Raw genomic sequence first — 26,371 nt, forward strand, 5'->3', positions numbered from 1 at the left:
GCAATACTCTTACTCGTAGTAGTGTGTAATATTGCAACTTAAAATTACTGAGTTCAAAGAACTTTTATCTTTTCCTTGATTTTATGCTTAAAAATTCCTATCCTTTATCCACAGTTAAGATTTGCTTAGTAATCCATCCAGAGCATCATTTATGGCATCAGAGAAAAAATATTTTTCCCAGACTTCTCTTTATTCATTCCTTTCATCTGCTCTAGGAACAACAACATGGCAGTTGACAGTGGTGGGTGGTAACAACAACAGCACTATACATTTTTATATTATTTATTTTTCATTTCACAAAGTACTTTCATCTACATATAATCACATTTGAACCTCACAAGCTTGTATGAGGACAGATGTTTTAAATACCACTTTAGAAATGAGAGAATCAAAGCTCCACAAGGTTTAATAACTTAAAGTCACATATCAAGTCAGACAGCGATCTGACAATAAACCCAGGTCTTTGACTCCAGCTTTGTTTGTGTGTGTGTGTGTGTGTGTGTGTGTGTGTTTTGTTTTGTTTTTCCAGTAAAAAAAATGTAGACCCTGTGTTCTCCAAATCTGAACAGAGGCTAACTTTGAAAGTAAAGAGACTGATTTAGAAAACATCATGGTCTTTTGCAATGCATGATATTTGCAATGCTTCATATCTGGAGACTGTCAGGATTTTGTCTTATTTTGTTTTTTTCCAGTTAGTCTATGTGATTTTAGACCAGATCATTAGCCACAGTCAGTCATCTTATCCCTATTCCCTATATGTAAAATAGAGATTCCGTATTTAAATAATTATTCATGTCATATATTTTCCATATTTGTTTATTTTTGGCATAGTGTTTAGAGAGTTTGTCTTGGAGCTAGAAACAACTGAAATCAAATCCAGCCTCTGACATTGACTGTGTGACTTTAGGTAAGTCACTTAGCCTCTTAGCATTTTAAAAACCTCTCTAGAACTATAAATTATAGAGCAATACTTTCCTCCATTGGTAGAGGGAGTTTTCTCATCTGGGAGTTTCTTATGTCAATGAACAGCACTGGTCCAGTTTTTATCCCTATCCTTACTTTTAGCACAGTTAAGTAAGACTACCTGCTAGTCTGGCAAAATATTCATAGATGAAATATTTGCTCTCACAGCACCAACAAGCTGCCTTTCTTACTGCTTGGCCAAGTTCTCTAGTCTAGGTCATTAAATGTGTCCACAGAAAACTTTTGTACCAAAAAGATTAAGTTGCTAGATAAGTATATATTACTTCTATTAGATGAAAATCTCCATGAAAGTAGGTAGTTTCAAATTTTGTGTCTCCCTTAACACTTACTGGATTTTACTACTCACAAGCACTTCATAAATGTGAATTGAAGGGAATGGAATGGCTAGGAGAAACCATTCTTATATGACATGAAATTCTTCCTCACTCTTTCAAATTTCTTTTGTTCTTGCTGCCATTACCTTCCTCCCATTATCCCATCTCCACCCCCAAGCCAGAAAAGTAGATTTAGTTGTGAAACTATCTCTACTTTTCCAAAATGGTGATCATTTTCATATTTCTCAAATTATAGAAAAAGTAATTTCTCTTTTCCTTGATTTAAAGGTAAAATATATTCCTCCCAGTTGGGAGAGATTATTTATGAATAAATATGAATCTGTAAGGTCTTTTTCAGCTAAAAAATTCAGAATTTTATATAAAGAAGGATAAAATAGAGTTGATGAATTAATGTTTTTAAACTTTTATTTGAAAAATGATTTTTTAAAACTTTTTGTAAATGTTTTTCATTTAGGAATATTCCTTTAATGATTTTATTGTCTTTTTTTTATTTTTCTGTTTCTCTACTATAAAGCTTCATTCCGACTTAGACAAAGGAGTGGGCAGTGTTAAATACACTCTCTCAGGAGATGGAGCTGGCACAGTTTTTACCATTGATGAAACCACAGGGGACATTCATGCCATAAGAAGCCTTGATCGTGAGGAAAAACCTTTCTATACACTCCGTGCTCAGGCTGTGGACATACATACCAGGAAGCCCCTGGAGCCTGAGTCAGAATTCATCATCAAAGTGCAGGACATTAATGATAATGAGCCAAAGTTCTTGGATGGACCTTATGTTGCTAGTGTCCCAGAAATGTCTCCAGTGGGTGAGTAAGAAAATGAAAATTCTCTTAGCTACTGTTCATTTCTCTTTGACTTGAGTTTCCTACATCTGATATTTAATAGTGAAAGTATAACTTGCAAGGCAGAAAAATCCTGTCCTGGACACACAACTATTTTTATTTATTAGTTTTTTTTCATTTTATTTTTTGTTGTTGTTTTTTTTGGGGGAGAAGGGGTGGTCTTCTTACCTACCACAGCTATCCTATCTTCAAGATACCATTGGGATATACCATAATAAACCCTTCTTGCCAACCTATTGGTTACATAATGTTTTTGCACAAATTTAGAGGGAGTCCTATTTTTAAGTTTTTGAAGTGGAATGAATAATATCCGTCTACATATTAAACCAACTGAAGTGCTATATGGCCGTGTGTGTGTGTGTGTGTGTGTGTGTGTGTGTTTGCATATAAGTGTTAAAGGTCTTTAAAGTTCTATTTGATGAGCCAATGCTGGGTTGAACTGTTTGCAGGGATTTTCACATTTCTTCCCACCACAAAGTAGTGGTTCTAGGTAAGTTTTTTTTTCTTTACTTAGGAAGACAATGAAAGTATTGGAGATAGCTACAACAAGACAGTAGCTCTTTGTTCAAACTAGAAAAAAAATAGCATGTCAAGTTCATATGCATATTCTAGGAGAAGTAGGAGAAGAAAAGATTCTCCTTTCTTTAATAATAAGGAACACATTATAGTATACTTTGGAGTTAGTAATGATAATTTAGGACATTGGGGACTTATTAGTTTCTTTTACTACTTAGCATCAAATGCCTTCTAAAGAGAAAACTTTTGTGGAATGTCAGCAATCACTCAGACATTATAGTCAACCCACCAAAAAATGTATGTACCTCGATCAAAATTTCCTGATCTTAAATTGGGCATATTCTTTACCACATCTTTGATCTCAGGTGCTTATGAACACAGATGCTTGCTTTAAAAATGGGTCCTCTCAGGCATATCTAGTAGGGGTCATGTTGCTTATAGGGATCTCTGCATTTGGGTAAATTGCTGATCCCAACAATATGAGTGCTAAAACTTATGGCAGCAGGTCCATGAAGAAAGTAGTAGCTTAAACTTTCTTTAGATATACATAATTTACCAATGGACATAGACAACAACTCTGAAAGCTTGGGGATTTACATGAAGCACTGAGATGTTAAATGATTAGTTCAGGGTCACACAGTCTTCACACACATACATGCATGCATGCATGTTTATATGCATAGATGTATATATACATATCAGAGGCAAGATTTAAACACAAGTTTTCCTGAGTCTGACATTGGCTCTTTAGACACCATGCTACTATTCCTGCTCCTACGACTTCTCCCCCTCCTATTACTACTATAATTACTACTACTACTATCTTTCTCTCTCTCTCTCTTATGTATGTGCTCTCTTTTTTTCCTCATATATGCATATTTATAAATGTATGTTTCCATGTAGATAGCATGTTTATAAAAGTTAGGATAATGCAAATATACATTTTAACCTGTTAACATATATTTCTTTCTGATTCTTATGGAAAGTAAGTCATCTTTATATTTCTAAATGATATAACAATCACTTATCTAAGACTTGGGTAGCCTCTTCCTTTAAGTCATTGTTTTACATTTGAGAACAACTGACAGTTTATTATATTAAAGAGAACTTAAGTATACTATTTTTCAAATTATCATCTTAGAAGGGAATTTTTAAAAATGCCAAAATAATGAAACTTTATTATATGAAAGGGGATTTGAAGAGCTATTCCATGAAATAATTGATTGGGGGAGGGAAGTATGTAGAGGAAAAAAAAAAAGGCTTAGAAATCTTCAAGTATTTTCAAAATTATTACCCTCATGTTATATAAATGACTCAACAGACAAATTCTAAGACCTGAAAAAATTAACCTCTTATAAGGGAAAAATCTTGGTGATTATGTTGATTTTAAAACTAGATTTTAATCATCTGGAACTTTTTTTATAAGTCTTAGCCTCCACTCTGAATAAGGTAGCCCTGCTTTTAAAAGGGTGGAAGCGTTATCTGAGCCTGAATCCCTCAATTTATTTCAAAGCTAACGTTTTCTCTCCTTGTTCAGTGCATTCACCAGCCAGACCTATTTATTTATCACTTCCTAAGATATAATTTCAAATGTAAGTGTGAACAATTGCTAAAATTTCCTAACTCTGAAATTCTTCAGATGGCTCCAGCTGCCCTTATAACCATACAGTAGATTTAATGAAGATTGCACAGACTATCCCCAGGGCATAGACAGCTTCTTGGCTATGGGAGGTGTCACATGGATTTACCTCAAATGTATTTGAAATTGTGTATGTGACCTTATCAAGTATTCAGAGATCATATCATCTTTATGACCTTAAAAAGAGTTTCAGAAGAGTTCACTTAGTTTTAAAACTGCAGAGTATGTACATAGGCCTACAAGCTGTAGCAGCAAGCACACCAAGCGTCCTCAGGGTTGCTGCTCACACAGGTTCTTGGATCTGCTTTGTTAAAGGAAAGCAACTCAAAATGTGTTAACAAGCTTACTTTAATCAGTCAGACATATATCGTTTACCTTGTTCAGGGGAAAAGGTCAGCACCCTGAACTTCAAAGTATACAGGCAGAATTATCAAGACAGAAACAGATCAAGTAGACAGCTTTCCAAACTGTCCAGCCATTATATCCATACCCAGTCAACATCTGGGTTTCCACATCTGAGTTTTTCAAAGCCGGGGGGGCCCTGGACAACGGCTTCCCAGAATACAGATCAAATCACAGAACACTTCTCAAAGTGAGCCCCCAAAACAAAGCCTCACATCAGGGCTTATATAGCCTTCTCCTGGATCAGAGAATGTAACAATCTTATTGACCCACTGGCCAATCAAAAAGTATCTACTGAAAAACAAGCCTCCCACCCCAGGGACAGGGAAGATCTTTAAATTTGCATTTCCATTACACAAGCCAGGGGTCCTTTTCAGGCTCTCTCTCCCTCTCCTTCTTCGTGTGTGTGTGTGTGTGTGTGTGTGTGTGTGTATCTCTTGTATCATTCCCCAAACTCTCACATATGTTATTACAATAGATAAATTCTGTTCCTTAATGGATAGTAGCAACAGTTGCCTGGCATTGTGACCATCTGTAGATGTGACTATCTTATTTTTATAAGAATTATTTGTGCCTTATAATTTTTGGGGGGGAAAGGACATGGATAATTTCTCAAGCAAAAAATAAATCTGATTTAACAGCACAATTTCTGAAATCTTATTTTAAAAGATAAATTGATTAATTCAGTTATATATATATCTCCAGGAGGTCAAACTGTTGTCGTTAGATATGAAAACAAAACAAGATATATTGTATTATCAAAATTCATTTACAGTAAAGATATTAACTTAAAATCTGTTTGTTTATTAGAGAAAACACATTCTGATCACTTAAATTACTTTTGTATTATGCCAAATTGAAGCAGGCAAAATGAAAGCAAAGTGAAAGAAAAAAAAATTACCTAAAATTAGCCACTATCATAGTAGTAACAAAAGACAGGGGAAAATCTGTTTTGTGGTTGTTTAATTTAAAAAAGCATTTAAATGTAAATGAATTATTTGTCTTAAAAAGCAAAACAGAGACTTTAGGATTTAGTTCAATTGTATAATTAATTGATAATGTAAACATTATTAACATAATATAATCATATAACATTTATCTGGTTTGAATCTGAAATACATTTCAACCTAGAATTTATAGATTTTACATTCAGAACTTGTTATTATACACTCTGATGTGGTATGAAATTCACTATATAACTATCTTGTACTTCATTCTCTTGGGGTTATAGGAAAATAAGAAGTCATTCACTAAAACATCATTTTACCAAAGTATGTATAATATGAAAGCAAATTTTCAATGTTGTCATATTCCCTATAAGAAGAATTTGAAAGTGGTGCCGTAATCTTGTAAATCACAGGAATAGTCATTTTTCCTACATACATATGATTTGTTGTGTCTGATAGTACAGAATCAGGCTGACTTCTAAAAAAGTTGCTTTTTGTAGCTTCCTTTTCTAGTATATTTGCTTCAGTGGAATAATACAAGAATAGAAATATGTGGAGGACATTGCATGAATTAGTTGTCAATATATAATGTCATAAAAATTTTGGCATATGCAGAAAATGATTTTTTTCTTTAAATGATCAAATAATAGAAGATACAAATTGCTTACTACTTACTACCAGTTTTGAAACACAGGTTATCTCTGAATTTTTATTAGTCCAACACTTAAGTGGAGTCTCTTTGATACTCTTGACTTTCATCACAATCTCTGATCTGTGTTGTACCATTGGTAAAAACCTACCTCACTGGATATCCTCCAACCCAAAAGTTTCCTTGACTAGAATAGATTCTCTCTCCCTTCCCTCCCCCAGAGAACTATGAAATATTACTACAGTTTGGGTAACCAACACTGACATCCAAGGAAGAATTTCCTCATGGAAATGCAACCTGGAATTGACTTGACTTTTCTATAGTAAATAATTACAGTGTTGTGAAAGTGAATAAAAGGCAAGCAATACAAAATTAAATGTGATGGCTCGGTAGACAGGGGTAAGTGCTACTGGCAGGAATTTAAATCAGATGATATATATTTCTTAAGTACCTGCTATGTGTTGTATGTTATGCTAAGTGTGTATATATATGTGTGTGTGTATACATATTTGGTCATGGTATTTATAGCTATTCTTAATTTTTTTGTCCTCAATATGTGTGTGTGTGTGTATAAAGCACACACATATATATGCTTATATACCTTATGGTAAAGTATATAAGCATATATCTATGCTAAGTACTAGGAGTACAAAGAAAGGAAAAATGCAGTCATTGTTCTCAAGAAGCTCACAGTCTGATAGAGGAACATGCAAAAGCTATGTAAAAATAGGATAAATGTGGGGTGAATTTCCTAAGTTGGAAATAATCTCAAAGGGAAGGCCCTAAAATTAAGGAAGACTGGGAAAAGCTTCTTTGAGGATGTATAATTTTATTAGAGAAGAGTAAGGAAAGCTAGGAGGCAGAGAGGAGGATGGAAAGAGTTCCAGGTATGATATAATCTTATTTCTCTTTAAGAAAAAATACATAATGAACACAATTCACTCCAACTCAAAATCACTTCTTGTAGTAACCATTTTGAAACAGTTATACTTCTTTAAAGTTAAGATAATTTGAAATAGTAATATTACTTTGTCTTTTATATCTAAAAATATTCCACATATCTGCCATGTTCATATATGTTGCATTGTGCTTTTTTGCTTTGTTTTCTGGTAGTGGTACTGTGTTTCTCTTTATAAACATATATATGTATATAAACATATACATACATACATATATACATAGATTTTCCCTTTTTCTTCTGAAAAAAATTTTGTTTTATTTTTTAATCAGTCAAAATCAACCTTTTCACTATTCATCCAACTCCTCTCAATTGAGAACACAAGAAAAACAAAATGCATTACAATCAAAATATTAGTCAATCAAATGTATAGTTAAAAGAAATTTCTGTCTTAGTCATGACCCCCAAAATTTGACTCATGCATTTTGAGTCCTTACCTCTCTAACAGAAAGTGGTTAACATATAGCACAACTAATCCTCTGGAATTATAGTTGATCATTCCACTCATAAGAGTTGAGCTTAATAAGTTTCCATCATAATTATATACCATAATTTGTTCATCCATTCCTCAATATATGGTCACCCCTTCAGATTCCCATTCTATACCATTTCAAAAAAGGGCTGTAATTATTTTTGTACATCTTTAGAGTTCATTTTGCAGAGGACTAATCCCTCCTTTAATCTACTATCTCATTAATTCCCCCTCCTCTCTTCTCCCCTGTCCTTCCTCTTTCTTTGTTGAGTGAAAAGTAGTTCTGTACCCAAGTCTCTGTGTGTGTATATTCTTCCTTCTTTTGACCAGTTCAGAAAAGTGAGTTTCAAGTGTCAGCTTTGCCCCCATTAGTTCCTTATTTGTATAGATCTCTAATTGTGCATCATTATTATGAGGTAATTTTCCTTGACCTTCTAGTCCCTTTCCCCATAGTCTATATTTCTCTTTCCCTCATTTTCTCTTCTGTTCTTAAAATCCCAAGCCTTGTCTAATTGAACTTCCTTTATAATCTCTGATGATGGTTGGGTTCAGAGGGGACTCATATATCATCTCCCCATATCTGAATACAATTAGATTATCTTTGTTTAGTCTTTTGTCATTATTCCTTCATATTTACCTTTTTATGTTTCTCTTTACTATTGTGTTGGAACTTCAAAGTTTTTCTACAGTGCTGGTCTTTTTATCAGAAATTCTTGTAAGTCTTTATTTCATTAAAGATATATTTTTCCTCTTTGTAACCTGTATCTCAGTTTTCCTGGGTAAATTATTGTTACTTCTAAGACCATAATATTGCCTTCTCAAATATTGTTTATCAAGTTCTTTGTTCCTTTATAGTGATGACTATCAATTCATGTGTGATCCTGACTTTGACTCCTCAGTACTTAAATTTTTTCTTCCTGGATCCTTGTAGTAGTTTTTTTTTTTTTAACCTGGAAGCTCTAGAATTTGGACTGTGATATTTTTGGGAGTTTTCATCTGGAGGTTACTTTCAGTAGCTGACAGGTTGATTCTGTTTCCACTTTAACCTCTGGTTCTAAGAGATCTGGATCTTTTCCTTTAAAAGTTCTTGAAATGAGATGTCTAGGCTTTAGTTTTGGTCATGGTATTTATAATGATTCTTAATTTTTTTGTCCTCAATATGTGTTCCAGGTCAGTTTTTTTTTTTTTTGCTAGAGCTATATTTATTACATTTTCTTCCGTATTTTCAGTGTTTTGACATTATTTCAATATTTATTATTACTTCAGAGAGTCACTGAATTCTATTTGATCCATTCCAATTTTGAGGGAGTTTGTTGTTTGGACAAGATTTTATACCTCTTTGCCAAACTGTCAATTCTCTTTCCAATTCTTTTTTCCCCCCAAAGCTCTCATTCTTTTTCCACAATTTTTTCCCTCCAGCACTCTCATTTTCTTTATATATATAAAAAAATCATTCAGCTCTTTTTTAAGTGCTTCATCTCTTCCAAGAATTCTCATTGCCTTTTCCCCAAGCTGTGTTGTTTTCTGAAGTTTTCCTTGTAAAAATTTTGGAGCCATGCTTTCCTTCTCACCTTGTGTCTTGAGCTTCCCTGATACCATAATTATTCTTTATGGTACTTTTACCATCATCCTTCCATTCCACTTCCTGGCTCTGAACTTGATGTTGTCTACCCCACTTCTATAGAGAAAGCCTGTTGCTATTTCCTTGGGGGGAGAGGGTGTTTGTAGTTCTGCCATTCCAAGATCACAGGGAGAGACTGGGGATCCACAATCTTTTGATGCCTCAAAAGTAGTATAATCTAGGGCAAAATCTAATTTCTGTCCCCTTAGTCTGAGGAAAGTTTTATTGGTACAGAGCAACAGAATTATAGGCTCCCTTTTGTTCTGAAATTTTTGCCCTGTTTATCACTCTGTTGGCTTGGTAGTTGCTGGAACCAAGACCCAGCTCTGTACCTTAAGTCTGAGCCTCACCACTATTACTGCCATCTGAACTTTCTCCTTTCTCAGGAGAAAGTGCAGGGCTTCTCTGTCCAGAATGCCACCCCTATGTTTACCTTTTAGTATACCTTATATCTGTGATCCAAAAATGAGTAGTGAGTGACAAAGATGCCAGTTTTCACCTGTCCCCATCACAGTATTCCAGTATGGGTCTTGGACCTCCATTTGCCCTGTGTATAATCTCTCCTGGGGTGTTGGAGTGTTCTAAACCCTGTGAGGTCCTGGATTGACACTGGTCCTAGTATCTACAGACCTCTCTGTCTGTGGACAGGGATATTCTGAACTTGACTAGACAAATTACTCACTGCATTTTAGTCTGCATTTCCCCAACAAGATTCAGTCTGGTACATATTCTAAATCTGCTTGAAGGAGTTTGGGGGAGAGGAGCTCTCTGTATTGCTTCCCACCACTCCACTATCTTTTCTCTGTCTCCTTATTTAAGTATAAAACAAGGAGTCTTTAGATAGGAGAGAACAACTCAGGGAATCAGGAACATACTTTTTTTTTTTTTTTGTAAATAGAGGTAGCATCTGTGAGCAGAATATTGAAGAAAGACAAAGATTATGAGAGTTGAAGATAAGGAAAACATGCATTTTAGACAAAGGGGACAGCCTCGAGGAAGCAAGTAGTGCACAGCTTCCAAGAGTCAGGGGCATTGATAAACAAAAAGATTCAGAGTGAAACTTAAATGAAATATAATAGCTGGATTAAGGAAAATTTTAAGTTACTGTTTTAATTTATGTTGTAATTTGTCCTTCGATTTTCATGGAATCTATGTATGTAGGAAAGTACTACTTGATTGAGGTTTTCATGACACATTTATACCTGGAATATCCTCTGTCAGAGAAGGAGGGAATTAGCTTTCTTGACTGAGAGCTGAGGAATCATATTGTTTATGTGTTTTTGAAGAGCCCCTTGTGATATCAGCACTCTGATATTGAAACAAAGACTCAATCTCAAATTTTTCCTTGTTCTTCAGGAACTGTCAAATGGGAAGAATTCAGGTTGGATGATGGGAAACCAAACAATTTCACTGCTCCTTAGAGCCGCCCTGGTAACACAACTGTACCCAAGTCTCTCTCATAAATTTGAGAAGAGCTAATGCATCTCAATGCGGCCAAAGGGATGTTTACCAAGCCTGCATCCTGACAGAATAGTGCCAGTTTTTCTTGGGGGTATCCTTTTTGCACTGACAAGGAACACAGGAAGTTATATGTGGTTTCAAGGCTGTCAAATATTGATCTTCAGGTAATTGGCTGATGTTTTCCTAAGTGATGGAGATCAGGAGCCCCTACTACAATTCATTTTCCTTCTCAGTAGGTGCCCATTAGAGCTTTCTATCTATTTTGATTTAATCACCAATATATACTCCCCAAACACCAGTCAATAGCTTTAGGTTCTATGACCATAGATTGGGAACACATTTTCTAGTCTAAGCCTCTCATTTTATATTTGATGAAACTAAGGTCCAGGGATTTGAAGAAATTTGCACAGTTATGAAGTATTGGAGGCAGTATTTGAACTCAGGTCATCTGAATCCAAAGTTATTTCTATTTGTACTATTTATATACCACACTGCCTTTTCTATTCTGTTATTTTCTTTGTACCATGCTGCTGATGTTATGCTTCTTTGTACCATTCAACTCCCAAAGCAGTTGAATATATTATATTTTCCAGTGTAATTAGTTTTAAAAATCAAAGAAAGCAAAAACATCTTTTCCTTTGTTGTCTAGTGGTTTGTTTGTTTGGTTGGGTTTGGAGGAGTTCCTTTACCTATATGTATGGAGACAAAGTAAGTATCTCTAAAACTCCCACAAATTATCAGATTAAGCTGTTATTTTAAAGTTACAAAGCTTTATTCAGCACAGTTGGTAAAAATTGAGCAAGGCCTCCTGATCTCTGTGGTATCAATGGCTGAAGTGTTCAGAGTGTGCAGAATAACCCAGAAGTCTAGAGTGGTAAGGCTTATGACTGTGTATAAAGAGAACATTTTAGTATCACTCTGGATTACTCTGTTTTTATAAGTAGTGTGCTTTCTATGGCAATACTATTGATAGGTTTTGTACAACTGTGAGAAGATCAAGGTGAGGATTGTGTACATACAGGTTCAGAGTGTCTCTAAACATAAAGCAGACTGTATTGATAGCTGCTTTAGTAGCCACTGATCAGCAGTAAATGTTAAAAATTAACAAGAAGTTGCTTTTTCCTAGCCTCTGAATGACTCTAAACATTAAATATATTTTAGAAGGAGTTGCTTCTCGGGCCACAGAGTGCTTCTAAACATTAAACATATTTTAAAAGTATTACTTTTTTCCCAACCTCCAAGTAGCTGTAAACATTAAATATGTTTTATAAAAACTGCTTTGCCAGCTACTGGCAGAGTGGCTATGAACATCATTTTTCTTTAACACTGCCTTCCGGCAGTGGGGCTCTTTTTTTCACCCTATTTGCTCAATTCTATTTATACTTTGTACACAAAGGCAAGCAGGAGACTTCATTGGGGCACAGTTGTTTCTCGGTTTATGACAAGTCATCATTGCACAGCACTCTGTACCCATTAAGGTGCTGCTGATAACAAGTGCTAACAGAGTAAGGATTGATTATGTTGGCTAGTAAACATGGATGTCATCTGCATTTTCCACAAGTCATCTTTGTTCTTGCCTTGTTCTTGCAAAATGCAGGGAGAAATAAAGTTGAACATGAGCTATCTTTTGTAATAGGGTAAACTATTCCAAAAAATCAGATGCTGATGGATTGTATAAATCCATCAATTTGGAAATAGCCTATGGAGAATACTGACTAGAAAACAAGATGGCAACATTACTAAGAAAATGGGGCTCTTTAACACAACATAACGTATGGCTTTGAGTCTATGTCCAAAATCTTTTTTGTGTGACAACATTTTCCAGTGCCAAAAGAGATAAAAGCCATGTCTTTATGCAATATTTTTAAATCAATAGTAATCATGGAAGCTAAGTCAATTATGCATTGATCTATATCAGTCATTAAGAATATTGAAATAAATGGTTCAGCCATGCTGCTGTCCATTTGCTCCAGAGGTAAGGGAGCATTCTGGTTCTGGTTGTAAGAAATCCTGATTTTTCCAAGTTCTACTATATGACATTTCTCCAAATGTTTCCCAATATATGTATTATTAGCCTATACAGTACTAAATAAAGTATTAATAAGGGGCAAGAAACTTATCTACCATTGAATAGTCAGTCAAAAGCCAGGGAAACATTTTTTCCTCAGTAAGAGAGAAAACAATGTTTTGGAAAGATTATAGTAAGAAAGATAAAACAAATGGTTAAACCAAGTTCTTTATTAAAAAATTGCCTCTTGGAGAAGCTAAATGGCTCAGTTAATAGAGCACCAGCCCTGGAGTCTGGAGGACATGAGTTCAAATTCAAACTCAGACACTTAACACTTAACTAGCTGTGTGACCTTGGGCAAATCACTTAACTCCAATTGCCCTGCCTTCCCCCCTCCAAAAAAAAAGAGAGATTATCTCATTTAAAAAAAATTTTTTTAATAAGCAATCAGGGGATAAGTAACTTGCTCAAGGTTACACAGCCAGTTATTTCTGGGTGTGAGAGATTATCTCTTAAGAAGATTCTGGGAAGATGGCAGAATACATCAGAAAATTTCAAGCCCTCAAGATTTTACTCCACAAAAGAGATAAAATAGTACCCCTCAGCAAACATTGAGCCATGAAAACAAGTAATAGTAGGGGCAGAACACAGGTCCTCTTGGAACAATCAGAGAAAACCTGAAGAAAAATCCCAGTGAAGCGTAAACACCTCCAGGCTAGGATCTGCTTTAAAAACAAGCACACCTGGATTGGGTGGTTAGTAGGTCCCAGTGGAGTTGGACATCTGACCTGGGGAACATCTAGGGAATCTCTGCTGACAAGGAACTACAGACCCAGTTGTGCTTCAGAGAGCAGTGGCGACAGAGAAGGAGCCAGCACATGCCCATGTGTGCAGAAACAGTGGGTGGGACAGCACTGGTTGTGGGCACTTAGAGGAAGCTGGAGTTCTTGGTTTGAATTCAAAATCGGATGGGAAAACTGAAGAAGATCAGAGGTATCCACGATACCCCAGGACTAGAGGTGATTATAAAAACGAAATTATTACCAATAAAAAAATGCAGAGGCAAAAGAGAAAGAATCCAACTGTAGAGAGTTTATGGGAATAGAGAAAGACATGTTTCATCTTCAGGAAAGGATACTGAAGCAAAGAAACCCTCATCTACCACAAAGAATAATGTCACATGGTCACCTACCCAAAAGGAATTCATTAAAGAACTTTAAAAATACTTTAAAAATAAAATGAGAGAGATTGAGGAAAGATTAAAAAGAAAAGTAGGAATAATACAAGAAAAGCATGAAAATTATTATAAGGAAGTCAACCAATTAGAAAAGGAGATCCAGAATCTTAAGGAAGGAAATGACTCCTTGAGAATCAGAATTGGGCAAGACAAAACCAGCAAACTTGTAAGAGATGAAGAAATAAAATCAGAACAAAAAATAAAGAATGAAAAAATAGAAAAGAATATGAAACATCTCACAAGAAAAATACTGGAAATAGAGAACATATCAGGAAGAGAAAACATAAGAATAATTGGACCACCTGAAAAGTTCTAATAAAAAAAAGTCTTAATACAATAGCAAGAAATAATTAAAGAAAATTGTCATGAAGCATTAAAACAAGTGGAGAAAGAAATAGAAAAAAGTCCAACAATCACCACCTGAAAGAGATCTTATGAGGAAAACTCACAGGAATATTAGTCAAATTCCAAAAGTCTCAGATTAAGGACAAAATATTATGAACAACAAGAAAAATATTACATATGATGGTATCACAATTAGAATCACAGAAGACCTAGCATTGGTAACATTAAAAGACCCCAGGTCTTGGAACACTATATATCAAGTGAAAGAACTGGGCCACTGGCTGAAAATATCATACCCAGCAAAGCTAAGTATAATTCTGAATGAAAAAAAAAATCAGACATTTAAGAAATTACTAGATTTTCAGGACTATTAAAAGAAACAAAACACCACCAAAACAACAAAACTCTTAACTCAACAGATTTGACATACAAGAGCCAAGAGAAATATAAGGTACATACCAATGACCAATTACAAGGGACTCAATAAGGATAGAATATTTATCTTTTTGTGTGTGGAAAATTTTAAACCTGTGTCTAAGATTGTTACTAGTAATTAGGTAGCGTATAAGAAAAGGATGGACCTGAGTATGATGTGACTTCAAAAAGTAAAACTGTTGAAGCACAACTAAAGGAGTAATTATCTTATACAAATGAGGTGGAAGAGGAAGGACCAATACAGAGGAATTAGATGGAGGAGGGGGACTGTAAGTCCTGGAAACCTGCGTTCGTCAGGAATGGGCTTAAGAGGGGAAAATACATATACATCTAGAAGAGTATAAAAATCTTCTAAATTTAGGAAGAAATAAAACATTAAGGGGAATAAGAAAGGGGTAGAGGATAAAGGAGGGATCTTTAGAGGGGAGGGAGACAAAACAGGTTAAAGGGGTGTATGAAAGGGTGTTTATATTTAGGGGAATGGGAGGATGAGGGAATGATTGTTGGAGGGGGGTAGGTTAAGTAATAGGGGGGTAAGGTAACTGGTAGAAATAAAGTAGAAGAGTTAGGAGTAATAGGAAAAAAGATATGCACAAACATAAAAACAAAGATTAAGAGAAGAATCTCTTAGGGAAAGCATATGTTTATACATGTAAGTATGTGTATATATGTATATAGCAATGCCCATATACAAATATATCCATTCTCAATTGTAGCCTTGGGGTGCTGGGTAGGGGTGAGGAGGAAGGGGGAAAAAGAACTAAGAAAAAGTATACAGCAGAGAACAAAAGAAAACCTACAAGGAAGCCAAGAAAAGATGTTCAGCTTTTAACATAACACACAGCACTTAATATAAAGGCTTTCTTGAAATGAAAAGTTATTGCTACATATTCTAAATCCTCTCCTATGTTCTGCTGTGCACATGACATGTTTTTTTTTTCATTTCTTATTTTATAAGTTTAATATTTAAATATATGTTTCTTTCCTGAAAATAAAAAGTTTTTCTTTGGATAAATGAGTGTTCTTTTTTTAATTGTGATAAAGAAATACCATTTTTTATTTACCCCTGTTCATATGCCTAAAATATCATGACATTACATACTGTTCCTCTGTGAGGTTACTTGATATCCCTTTCTTGTCTTCACAGTTTCTATGAATCTTTTAGATAGAGCTAGGTTGGAGGGAAAGAAACCAAATGGGTTGTGATTCAAAGTAATAGCAAACCATAAATTGATTCTGAATAAATATTATATGGGAGGAAGAAAGGTCAGCAAAGCTATCTCTGAGAGGAGAGATTGGGTCCCAGAAAAGGTTGTCATAACACTATTCTTAATCCTCAATTTGATGCCTTTCCAATGAAATGATAAAAAGCTGTCTTTTTACAAATGACTATGAAAAGTGAATTACAGAATATAATATAATCTATTTAACTGGAAACATTCTTCTCTGTTCCTCAGAAGAAAATCATGCTGGAACTAATTTAATGACATTAAATAATTTCTGAAGTGCCAGAATATGATTAATTATAAAATCCAGTTTTGAAAGACACATGTAATGAACAGGTGGTGTTTTTTTTTTTAATTTCTTCACCTTCTCAGTTTATTCTGTTCACCTTTGACTATAACTGCTTTACCTGTATTGATAATATTTAAAGGATATCATAGAGTTAACCAGGAACAAGGTAGAAAGAGCTTCTATCTCTATTTTCCAAATTTTTTAAAAAAGCAACTCATCTCTTCATAGAACAGATCTATTTAGCAATAGCTATCAACTCCTATTTTTTTTAATCCTACTGATAAAAGACAGAATAGACAATGAAGTAATATGAAAACTTTTACAGCAAATTCCTCTAATAGAGGCCTCTTTTCTCAAATATATAGGGAACTGAGTCAAACTTAGAAAAATAAAAGCCATTCCCCGATTGGTAAATTGTCAAGGGATATGAGCAGGCAGTTTTCATAAGAAGAAATCAAAGCTATATGTAGTCAGATGAAAAAATTCTCTAAAACTCTATTGATTAGAGACATATAAATTAAAACAACTCAGAGAATTAAAAAAGACTACTGAGTATGTGATGTTCGACTGAAAATACAGATTAGCCTAATAGAAACGGCCATCAAAAAATCAAGGAATTGGATAAAGTTTATATTTACTCTATTTTCTCTATGTACTTCTTTGCTGAAAGAGAAATTTCCTTTGGTTGCTTGTAATTAATACTGATGTTAAAAAAAAGAAACTATGTGTGAATTTCACCAGTATATATAATGCATCATATTCTAGCCTTTCTGTCATTAACTCAATAATTCTCTCAGTTCTTCCCAGAATGACAATGCCAAGAAAGTAAAAAGTTCTCACTGGAGTGAACAAATTAATAATATTTTTAACACAGTTACAAATGCTTCTAATTAATGAATAAATTTAATGCTTTCTATAGAATTTGGCCAAAATATGTTGTAATAAAATTACTGTCATGAATGTTAAAAACTAAAAGCAAGGGGTGGCTAGGTGGCGTAGTGAATAAAGCACCGGCCCTGGAGTCAGGAGGACCTGAGTTCAAATGTGACCTCAGACACTTCACACAAATACTAGCCATGGGACCTTGGGCAAGTCACTTAACCCCAATTGCCCTCCCCCCTCAAAAAAAAGGCAAAAAAAAAAACCTAAAAGCAAGCAAACAATCAACAACAACAACAAAGTTTATGTACATGTAGTCCTTGACTTCATGGAAGAAAATTTTGACCAGTGTTTCAAGGATGAAAGAATCATAATTTAACAAACAGAAACACAAGTATGTTTTATTCATGAAATGTCCTGGGAAAAATCTCTAATTTAGGACTGGAAAGTGGAAAATAGCAGAACACAGTATTCACCTAGGAGGATGAGATAGTATTTCAGAAATGTAGCAAATGACTAAGAAATGACTGGATACTTGGAGGTGAGATTTGAATTGTACAATGTCTGGGAACTATTTACTAATTTAAAGATGATGAAAAATCCATAGAATTATTTCTTCCCTCATCCTTACAACTGAAGTCTAGAATATAAGGTGGATAGCTCTCAATCTGCCTTCTACAAAAATAGATTTGACATTTGAGGTTTGCTTCAGAAAGAAAATATGTGTAGGACACAAAGAATCAAGATAGTGTAAATATTTTGAAATTAATATTCCATTTGAGATATCTGAATACTTAAAATATATAAGCAATAATACCAATTTTATTCAAAATTTTTATCAGCTAGCCCTTTAATGGCTTTTATGTAGTCATCTTTTTTCACAACTAGATACATGAAATATACTTTATTGAAACCTATTCCCTAGCAATTTCTCTGACTCTGTGTCATATTCTACATGGATTACTTTCCTCCTTTTTATAAAGTTTGTGTTATATAGTGGAATAAGCTACCTTGACACAAAGAGACCTGGGTTCCTGTCTTGTCTTTGACAGATAGACTAGTGTACAAACCTGGGGAAGTCACAATACAAGTGATAACAGATTTTTGTAAGACTGTTAGGTATAAGGAAGATGCTGTTCTGAATTGTTAAAGGAAATGTTCTCAGAAGTGCCTTCCTCTAATGAAATTACAATATTTAGATAGATAGATTGATAGATAAGAAAGATAGACAGACAGATAACTCTAATTTTATCATTTATATATCTGCATATACTGTGGAAAAGGTGGGTATTTATCATACTTTAAAGTGAAATAATGATTCTTATAACACTTTTCTTGCTAGGCTTCAGTTATGTCAGGTACCCACTACTAACATCTTTTATTCAACATTCTTGCCTGTGTAACAACATGTTGAGGACACACCTAGATTTTGACCAAGCTTTTGATAAGGTAAATCATACTCCCAAAGAAACTCTTAATCTGAGGACAATGAAATCAAATGGATTTTTTTTGGAATCTGTGACTGTAAAGCCAAGCACAAGCTGCTTTCCAGAGCACTGGTGCTGTGAACATCTTCTCAAGGTTGTGATTACACAGTATAGTGAACTCTCTATTTATTCAGTAACAAATTAGAGCAAAACATTCACAGAAAATAAAGTACAGCTTTCCCCATGTCACAACTCAACAACTTAACACTAAAATGGCCATGTAGTTTCAGTAAATAAATATCCTAATGATAAGAGCTGCTCCAGAGTAGGATGCCTTGTCTCAGTAGTTAGTGTATTCTTTTTCCTTGGAGACATGCAGACGGACACTGTTGTAATCTTACAGTGAAAAGCTCTTCATGTTTGGGTTGGAGCAGATGACTACTGAAATTCTGTGGCTTCTCAAATTCTGTGATTCTGTTACAAAGTAATTAGGAAAAATCTCTAGAATCAAATAGTGAAATGGCAGAACCATATGATATATATGTATATATTTATGTGTATATACATACACATCCATGTGTGTGTGTATACATACACATCCATAAAAGTGTGCTGGAAGTGTACAGAAATATTAAAGTTGATGCTGTGGATAGAGACCTGAATTTGGTTTCAGGAAAACCTGAGTTAAAATATATCTTTAGATAGCTAATAACTGTGACCCTAGATAATTGCACTTATTGCTACCTCAGTTCCCTCATCTGCAAAATGGAGATAACAGTACCATTTAATTCCCAGGGTTGATGTAAGGATAAAATGAAATAGTAGCTTTAAAGTACTTTCCAAACTTTAAGTAATATGTATATAGATAGCAATAATAATTATATATTATTACCATAAAATTATTATGATGATGATTGGATGATTATGATGATGACAATTTTTTCGGAAAGAAAATTAACCACTTGATTGGAGTGACTAGAGCTAGAAAGGGCTCATTTACAATAAATGACTTTTATTCAATCCTGTCATCCATGCTAATATACTTTCAGCCTATAGACTAAGAGATAGCTTATTTCTTGTGTTAAGAGTCATTCTGTCTGTGACAGTAAATACCACTAATAATTTCTTACAACTGTTGTTTTTCTAGTTTATTGAAAACTTCAAATTAGCTTTATTTGACTGTTGTATGCTTATTTGTGCTACCTTGGGATTATTTTATTAAAAAGAGATTATTTTCCTCTCATATGTTCTCAGTGCTATGCTCTGCTGCTCTACAGAGCTAATGTTTTACAATTCTTAGAAATTATTTATTACAATTTGTTCTTTGATTTACCTATTCTTTAGGATTAGATTTAGTTTCCAATTAATTTAGTCTATATTTCAATGACCCTTTGTTGAATAGAATTTTTGTTGCATTATTATCTCAAAAGGATTCATTTAATATATCAGCTTTTCTGCATTTGGTTTTTATGCCTTATTATAAAGGCATTATATATAAATATATAATTATATATAAACCTTATATATAAATCATCAAGGTTTATATGCCTTATTACATGGTCAATTTTTGTGTAGGTGCCATGTACTACTGTGGAGGGGGAGGGTAAAGGGATGAGGGAGGTACCTTCCTTTCTATTCCCATTCAATTTTTTCCCAGAGATTTCTCATATCTAACTTTTTTCCTAAAATCTATTCATCTCTTTAACTTCTTTCTTCTTAATTATTTTTGGTTAGGATTTTCTATTCTAAGAGGGGACAGTTGAAGTCCCTCCACTAGTATAGTTTTACTGTCCATTTCCTCCTGTAAGTCATTTAACTTTCCTTTAAGAATTTGTATGCTATAATATTCGGTTCATATATGTTTAGTATTTATATTTCTCTATTGTCTATTTCTTTTAGCAAGATGTAGTTCCCTTCTTTGTCTCTTTAAATTAGATCTACTTTTGGTTTTACTTAATCTGAGATCATGATTGTTACTCCTGCTTTAAAAAAAAATTTCAGCTGAAACATAATAGATTCTGATTCAGCCTCTTAATTTTACTGTATGTCTCTCTGCTTCAAAAGTGTTTCTTGTAAGCAACATATTGTCAAATTCTGATTTTTTATCTATTATGCTATCTGCTTCTGTTTTATGGGTGAGTACATCCTTTTCACATTTACATTTGTAAACTAACTCTATTTCCCTTCATCCTATTTTCCCTCTGTTTTGCTTTCTCTCTTTTTTCTTTCACCTTGTTCCTCCTCAAAAATCTGCTTTTTTCTGACCATTGCTCCCACATTATGCCCTCCCTTTGATCAAGTCCTTCTTATCCCCTTCTACTCCTACTTCCCTGTAATACAGATTTTGTGTAGGTGCCATGTACCACTGTGGAGGGGGAGGGTAAAAAATGAGTATGTGTGTTTTTCCCTCTTTGAGCCAATTCTAATGAGAGTAAAGTTCAAGCATTGCTCATTACCACCCCCACCATCTTCCCCATTACTGTAAAACTTTTTCCTTTAACACCTCTTTTATATGAGATAATTTACCCCATTCTATCCCTCCTTTTCCCTTCTTCTACTATATCCCTCTTTCTCTTAAATTTATTAATTTTCCCTTACGTTTGTTATTTTAATCATTCCATCATAGTCAACTCTAAGCATAGTCCTTCTAAGTACCCTAATACTGATAAAGTTCTCAGGAGTTACAAATATCATCTTCCCATTTAGAAATGTAAGCAGTTTAACCTTTTTGAATCCTTTCTTGTTACTCTTTCCTGTTTACCTTTTTATACTTCTCTTGAGTCTTCTGTTTAAAAGTCTTACTTTTTATTACCTCTAATCTTTTCATCAGGAAAATCCTCTATTTCTTTAAATAGCCATTTTTCCCCTTGTAGGATTATACTCAGTTTTGCTATGTAGGTTATTCTTTGTTGTAATTCTAGCTCCTTTGCCCTCTAGAATATCACATTCCAAGCCCTCTGATCTTTTAATGTAGAAACTTCTAAATCTTGTATTAAACTGACTGTGGCTCCACAATATTTGAATTATTTCTTCCTAGTTGCTTCCAGTATTTTCTCCTTTACTTGGTTGCTCTGGAATTTGGATATAATATTCCTGGAAGTTTTAGGGGTAATCTTTCTTAGGAGATGATTTAAGAATTCTTTTAATTTATATTTTACCCTCTTGTTTTAGGATAGCAGGGCAGTTTTGCTTTATAATTTCTTGAAATATGATTAATAAGTTCTTTTTTTAAGTCATGTCTTTTGGGTAGTCTAATAATTCTTCAATTATTTCTCTTCAATCTATTTCCCAGGTCAGTTATTTCCAATAAGATATTTCCCATTTTTCTTCTGTATTGTTTTTCCATTAAAAAAAAAATGTCCTATTGTTTCTTGATGTTTCATGAAATCACTGCCTTCCACTTATTCAATTCTAATTTGTATGAAGTTGCTTTCTTCAGGAGTCAGAACCAAGATGGCAGAGTAAAAGCAGGGGCTTGCTTGAACTCTCCCCCAAACCTCTCCAAATACCTGTAAAAATGACTAAACCAATTCCAGAGCAGCAGAATACACAAAATGACAGAGTGAAACAAAGTTCTAGCCTAAGACAACCCAGAAGGTCAATAGGAAATGTCAGTAGGAAAATAGGTCTTCTGCACCACTCTGAGAGAAGAGCACAGTACAATGAGGGCCACACTGGCAGAGCTGGGACTAGAGCAGACCTCAGGGGACTGAATCATGGCAACTGTGGCAGTTTCTAGAATTTTCAACCCACAAATGCAAAAGAAAACTTACTAGGTCAGTAGGAAAGGTCTGTTGGACCTAGATGAGAGAGGAGCAAGGTCCAGTCCAGCCCCAGAGCAACAGCTGCAACAGTGGCTGCTTCTGGAGCTGTCAACCCACATACAGTGGAGGGATTGAGCTGCTGATCCTAGAGGGGTTGCAGGGATATCTTTGCATGTGCTAAGGCAGAATTCTCTTGCTTTATCTGTGCTTCAGTCTGGGTCACAATCCTGGGTGGCAGTCCTCGGGCAAGGAGGAGTGTTGTCTGGCAGAGTATGTGGCAGCAGTGGAGAAGGAATACTCCTCACAGTTCCAAGGCAGAAAAGAGTGCTTGTGGTCACTCACAGACAAGAGTACAGACCAGGAGAGGAGTAAACACCTCTCCTTAGATCACACAGACTTGGAAGAACTAAAAATTTACAGGTGCCTAGAAATATTTCTGAAAACAGCTACACAAAACCCCTGAAGCTTGGGACAGTAAACCCCCCACACTAAAACCAAAGACCTACCTTAAAAAAGAGCTAAATAATCAAGTAATTGGCTAGGAAAATGAGCAAACAGAGGGAAATAAATCAGACTATAGAGACTTACTTTGATGACAAGAAAGATTAAACCATACAACCAGAAGAAGACAACAAATTCTAAGTTCCTACATCCAAAACCTCCAAGAAAAATATGAATTGATCTCAGGCCATGGAAGAACTCAAAAAAGATTTTGAAAATCAAGTAAGAGAAATAGAGTAAAAATTGGGAAGAGAAATGAAAGTGATGCAAGAAAATCATGAAAAACAAGTCAACAATTTGCTAAAGGAGACCGAAAAAAATGCTGAAGAAAATAGATCCTTAAAAAATAGACTAACCAAAATGTAAAAGAGGTCCCAAAAAGCAATGAGGAGTAGAATGCTTTAAAAAGTAGAGTTGGCCAAATGGAAAAGGAGGACCAAAATCTCACTGAAGAAAATAATTCCTTCAAAATTAGGATGGAGAAAATGGCAGCTAATGACTTTTTGAGAAATCAAGAAATAATAAAATAAAACCAAAAGAATGAAAAAAAAGAAAACAATATGAAATGTCTCACTGGAAAAACCACTAACCTGGAAAATAGATCCAGGAGAGATAATTTAAGAGTTATTGGGCTACCTGAAAGTCATGATCAAAAAAAGAGCCTAGACTTCGTCTTTCAAGATATTATCAAGGAAAACTGCCCTGATATTCTAGAACTAGAGGGGAAAATAGAAGCATGAGTATTCAACGAAATAGAGGACTTTCAAGCATTCTTGATGAAAAGACCAGAGCTGAATAGAAAATCTGACTTTAAATACAAGAATCAAGAGAAGCATGAAAAGGTAAACAGGAGAGAGAAATCATAAGGGACTTATTAAAGTTGAACTGTTTTCATTCCTACATGGAAGGATGATATTTGTAACTCATGAGACCTTTTTCAGCACTAGAGAAGTTGGATCGAATCTCTGTCTCTGTCTCTCTCTATGTGTCTCTCTCTCTCTCTTGATATTTTGCATGACAAAACACATACCTCCAAATTGAATCGCTTGTGTTCTCAGTGAGGGTGGGTATGGAGGGAGGAAGAGTTTCAAAAACAAATGTTGAAAATTGTTTTTACATGCAACTGGAAAATAAGATGTACAAGCAAGGGGATATAGAAATCTATCTTGCCCTACAGGAAAATAGAAGGGAAGGGGATAAGAAAAGATGTTGTGGGGGTGGTTGTGATAGAAGGGAGGACAGATTGGGGGAAGGGGCAATCAGAATGTATGCTATCTTGAGGTAGAGGAGGAAAGAGATGGGGAGAATTTAGAATTCAAAATCTTGTGGAAGTGAATATTGAAAACTAAAAATAAATTAAAAATAATTTTTAAAAAGAAATTACTTTCTTCAGTAAGCTTTTATTCCTCCTTCTTCATTTGGCCAATTCTGATTCATTAAGGAGTTCTTCTCTTCAGTGGATTTTTATACCCTTTTTACGATTTAGCCAATTCCAGGTTACTCTCTTCAGGATGTTTTTAACTTCCTTTACTAAGCTGTTGAATCTCTTTTCAAATTTTTTTCTGTATCATTCCCATTTATTTTCTCATTTTTTTCTCTACCTTATTCAACTTTTAAAATCCTTCTTGAGTTCTTCTAGGAATATTTGGGGGCCTGTGACCAACTCATAGTTTTTCTTTAAAGCTTTGCATGTAGCTGTTTTGACTTTATTAGCTTCTTCTGGGCTTGTCTTGATTTTCCCTGTCACCATAATCATTTTCTATGGACAGATTATTTTTTGTGGTTGTTTCCTCGTTTTTCCAGCCTATTTCTTGATTTATAACTTTATGTTTAACTTAGGCTCTGCTCCCGAGGTGGAGAGGATACTGTCCCAAACTTCAGGTTTTTTGGGCTGCTGCTTTCAGAGCAATTTTTTTGTGGGGGAAGGTTCTATAAGTTTTTGGTTTTTCCAAGGTGGTATTATCTAAGGAGGGATATGGTAATTATTCTCCTGAACTGTACTCTGATCTATAAGTTAGCACAAGTACTCTTCTCCACCTTGGAGCTATGACTGGGGCACCTGCTCCTCTGTGGCAGTCAGTGTTTTTGTTCCTTATGATCCTAGAATTGTGACTCAGGCTCTTGCTTTCCTGCAATCACAAGTGTCAGTGCTCCTTTCTGTCTTAGACCTGAGACTAGGGCCCCTGATCCCCTGTAAGTGAATATGAACACTCTTCTCTACCCTGGAATTGTTACCAGGAAACCCACTCCCCTGTAATCACAAGTGCTAATTTATTAGCACTCCTCTTAGCCCTGCAATTGTGACCCAGAACTGTTTATGGGCAATGAAACAAAGTGTTGCACCCAGTGTCAGAAAAGGGTCCCCTGTAATCTTCTCACCACTTGTCTGACATCCTTACCATCTGCAGGTGAGATCTCCCAAAGCTATGTATGCTGCTGCTGCCACTATCCCCAAAGCCAGCTGCCACTGAGATATTTCCTGCTGACCTCCTGAGTTGTTTTGGGCTAGAAAATTGTTTTACCCCAACCTTTTGTCAGTTCCACTGCTTTAGATTTTTATTTGTGGTGTGATTTTAAAGTTGTTTAGAGGGGAGTTTGGGAGACCAGAAGTGATTCCCTGCCTCTACTCCTTGATCTTGGCTTTGCCCCTTTCTCTACCACTTTTTACATTATGTTCTATTTCATCAATCATGGTCATGTTATTCTCTTTTCTGCCTCATTCTTTTCTATTTTACTATGCCCTGCTTTTGGAATTTTATTCTTCTGTCCACATGTTGATACTGGGCATAGCCCAAGGCTGAATCGTGCAGCCTCTATTCTTTTTCCTTTAAATTAAATCCCTCTGGGAGCTCACTGCTAGCATCATCTTTCCCTGTCTTCATAAGAATCAGTTCTGGATCTATATTTTTAGTCCTATAAATCAGCATTATTTATTTCTTACCAACTCATAAATACCTTACTTCTTATGTTTGTGTTTCTTATCAGGTTAGCCCAAACTGTTAATTAGAAATTGTGTAGCACGTTTGGTTCTTAGTCCTAAATTGTTAATGCATATTTCTGGATCCAAGCTTTTTTTTTTTTCCTTAGAGTGAATTATACTTTAACACCTAACTCTTTCAGGTTTGTTGTCAGATTGTAGTAACAATTATTATAAAGTGATCAGTGACCAGTCATATATCCTCTCATATATTTCCACTTTGATGATTTTTTAGAGGATATTTATTCTAGATGAATGTTACACTAGCTTTCAGAAAGGACAACTCTTTCTCAGAAGTACCTCCCTGGGGAATAGAAGAATCTTTTTTTTTGTTTGTTTTTTAAGCAATTGGGGTTAAGTAACTTGCTCAAGGTTACATGGCCAGTTATTTCTGGGTGTGGTGCTGAGTATCTGAGCCCAGATTTGATCCCCAGGTCATCCCAATTCTGGGGCC

The 26,371-nt window shown here is 34.9% G+C and overlaps 1 protein-coding gene across 1 annotated transcript in view; it reads left to right on the top strand.

The window, feature by feature from the left end:
• Nucleotides 1–26,371, top strand: part of CDH12 (cadherin 12) — a 1,453,320-nt gene that overhangs the window by 1,126,975 nt on the left and 299,974 nt on the right. The window contains exon 5 of the mRNA XM_069101402.1: nt 1,834–2,128. Within this exon, the coding sequence (XP_068957503.1) occupies nt 1,834–2,128 (295 nt within the window). The remainder of the gene's footprint in view (nt 1–1,833; nt 2,129–26,371) is intronic.

The sequence above is a fragment of the Petaurus breviceps genome, unplaced genomic scaffold (assembly GCF_028583685.1).
Source record: "Petaurus breviceps papuanus isolate PSGF00001 unplaced genomic scaffold, PetGlider_PUasm1.0 47, whole genome shotgun sequence".
Lineage (NCBI taxonomy): Eukaryota > Metazoa > Chordata > Mammalia > Diprotodontia > Petauridae > Petaurus > Petaurus breviceps.